At 27.0% G+C, this 3,267-nt stretch overlaps 1 protein-coding gene across 1 annotated transcript in view; it reads left to right on the forward strand.

Annotated features, from left to right (window-relative positions):
• LOC136797275 (facilitated trehalose transporter Tret1-like) overlaps window positions 1–1,478 on the forward strand; it is a gene marked incomplete at its 5' end in the record, with an annotated part of 12,339 nt that extends 10,861 nt beyond the window's left edge. The window contains 2 exon segments of the mRNA XM_067053416.1: window positions 363–528; window positions 1,036–1,478. Coding sequence (XP_066909517.1) covers window positions 363–528; window positions 1,036–1,138 — 269 coding nt within the window.
• Window positions 1,479–3,267: the final 1,789 nt, after the last annotated feature.

A 3,267-nucleotide genomic window follows, 5' to 3' on the forward strand; every position in this document is an offset into this window, starting at 1 on the left:
TATATATATATATTCCTTTTATGGGTGCCTACTAGTTCAAGTCATCAAGGCAACTTGAAATTAGTTGAAGTTTTAAATTGAAGTTGGTATCTACCAGATTGTCAACTTACTGTCAGTTAAATCTGCGAAGTATAAAAAACTACCTAGACAAAAAAAAAAGCAAATATGAAGCATTGGTAATGAAATTTTCACATGACCTCCTAAGGAAGAAAAGTCATCACAGTGCTAATGTACAATATATCTTAACAAATAATTTTCATCCATATCCTTTTTCTTTTACAAAGCTATTTGGTACATTATATATTGTGAAATATTATATTTCAATAAACAATTATTAAAAACAAATTATTTATTTATTGCAGGAGTTGGACCTCTTATTTGGCCTCTGGTAGCTGAACTTTTACCCCCAGCAATAAAAGGAATTGGAACAGGTATATGTGGCTTTATAAGCTCCTTAACTGGTTTCGGATGCATTGGACTTTTCTCTATTGTAGCTAATGAATATGGTTATTCAACCTCATTTTTTGGGTAAGGTTTTAAAGTTTTACAATTATTTGAAAGCATCAAATAAATATTTTATAGGTGAGGAACATAAGTAATTGAAAATTTTAAAACTTTCAAATTTCTATAATGAAGCTAACAATACTTCAGTGACAGGGCAAAGACACTCCTTTTTATGTAAAGGGCCTCATCCCCTCAGTTGACCAATATTATATTCAATTTTTTTTTTTCTATTAGCACCATGCAGACACATGATTCACGATGATGAAAGTATACAGAGTAGGATCATGCTTTTTGTGAATAATCCATAATATTTTTGAGAAATTGGAACATTTCTGATTATGCTTTTTTCATAGCTAACCTAATTAGAATATGTTACTATTCCAGTAAAAAATATCCCCCCCCCCCCAAAAAAAAAATCTAAAAATTACCAATTTCTTGAAGACACCCTATTTACAGAACTTAAGTTAAGACATTTACAACTTAGCATTGTACTGCCATCAATAATCCAATGTATAAATAATTAAATTTCAGATTTGCAGCTCTTATGATAATGTGCACAATTACATCAATTTTTATTGTACCTGATACAACAGGAAAGACTTTCCAGGAGATTCAAAAAATGCTAGCAAAATAAGGATTTAAATCCAACAAATGGGTCGACAGAACAAATGAATAATGATTATGAGCTTTTATAAAGCATACTTTTAATTTATTTTACATTTAATTTATCATGTAAATGATCTCATTATGAATTTATTGTTAAATATTAGAGATAAAATTTAATTGACATATATATATTTACAACACTCCCCATCAACCTATAGTTATTATTCTAGTAGTAGAATTTTTTTTTAACTGCATATCTTTATTCAGACCTGTAATTTGATATGACAACCAGTGAATGATATGTATTGCATCTGAAAATGTCATTATAGGCATGAGTAATATAATGAATAAAGAGAATTGAGATTACAGATTTAATATATTTTTTTTCCCATTGACTTGAAATCGTTTAACAATTTATTTTTAAAAATTAAGGTATCCTGGTCAATATATATGAGCCATTTTCAAATAACGGATAATTTTATTTCACAGAGGTATCAAGATGTAATCCATAGTGGGAGGAATTTTCTGTTTTCTCAAGTCCAATGCTTCTATGGGTCCTATATTTATTAATTTTTGGTCAATATAATAATTATAATTACTTAATTACTCCATTTTTCTATCTCTAGGCATGTTACTTATTTCAGTTGGTTTTATGGAAACAATAGTTATCGAAGCTATTAAATCTTATTTCGGAATCCCTTCTTCTCATACACCAGGACCATTAAGGACAATTAGACAATTAAATGGTAAATTTGCACTGATTTATGTCCATCACAAGAAATTTTTTGTCTCTCTGCACAACTTTTAAATCTTCCTTCAATAGTAGAAAAAAAATTATATTTTAAGCTGTGAAACCATTTGTTCATATCTACAAGGTCCTCTATTATTATATAGGATGTGTACATAAAAAAATTTCATCGACCAATAATGCAACAGGCGGTCAGATGCAGTTGATTTTTGTTTATTTTTATATCAAATCATACAATACATTTATTACTGTACTTATTTATATGGAAATGGTTTATATATTCTAAAAAACATAAAAAATAAATTAGTTTAGAACACAAAAATGTAAGATAAATAAATATGTTCCCTCTTACCCACTAGTGCCCAATATGTTCCCACTTACCTGTTATGCTAGGTTATTTTTATTCATCTTCATTCCTCACACTTTATCAATTAACAAAAAAAAAGTACCTTAATAGTAATTAATTAGGAATTAATTAGCCTAAGTAGTTTTTCATATAGATAGTATATCTTACACCATAACACTATTCATTTTCTAAAATATTATCACCTAGCAAGACCAACAGACCTAATAACATAAAAAAAACCTGTCTCGCCAGACAATCAAAAGAAGTATGCCATCCACCGTCCTTATTTTTTCTCCAATACTACTGTGCCAATTTTTTTAAGATTAGAGACTAATGTGAGAGGTCACCCTACAATGATCTTGGAATTCAAAATTACCATCCGTCATATTGTTTTGAAATAGTAGTCAATTAGAGGTTTCTCATGGTTTCCAATTCCATATGTTACTCATAAAGCTGAATGAATTATTTAAAGTTATTTTGAAATTGTAAACATTTAAATAAAATTACAAAGTTACAATGAAGTTTCATGAAGCAATACATGGCTGTAAGTTAAGTTCCAATTTTCAATCTTCTTTATTCTCTTTTTAAGTTCTCAATTAAAAACCTCATATACTTCTTAGCGACAGACAGCACGGTTTTAAACTAAATCTGAGTTTCATTAATAGTAACATTTTCTAATGCACTATTGTGTTTTGATTTATAATTATATGAAACCTCACACTAAGAAAAAAATATTATTTTTTAAAAGTGCTAATAACCAATTTTGTATAATTTATTAATTCCAATAAAACCAGAAATATAGTAAATAGTTTAATAATATTGTTATTATTCAATATTTTTCATCAATTTAATATTGTTTAAAACATAAAAAGTGTAACAAGGACCAAAACAATATTTTAACTTTCATAATAATAAAAAATATATAAATTTTATTTTTATTGTGATGGAATCAAAGCTTCATAATAAAATAAAAGTATTTTTTACAACTTTTAAAAATATAATAAAAATTAAAGTTTTATTATATCAATCTGTGAGAGAAAAATAAATTGTTGATAAACATTTA

Source organism: Halyomorpha halys, unplaced genomic scaffold, assembly GCF_000696795.3.
Source record: "Halyomorpha halys isolate HHAL.00 unplaced genomic scaffold, Hhal_1.1 Scaffold705.1, whole genome shotgun sequence".
NCBI lineage: Eukaryota > Metazoa > Arthropoda > Insecta > Hemiptera > Pentatomidae > Halyomorpha > Halyomorpha halys.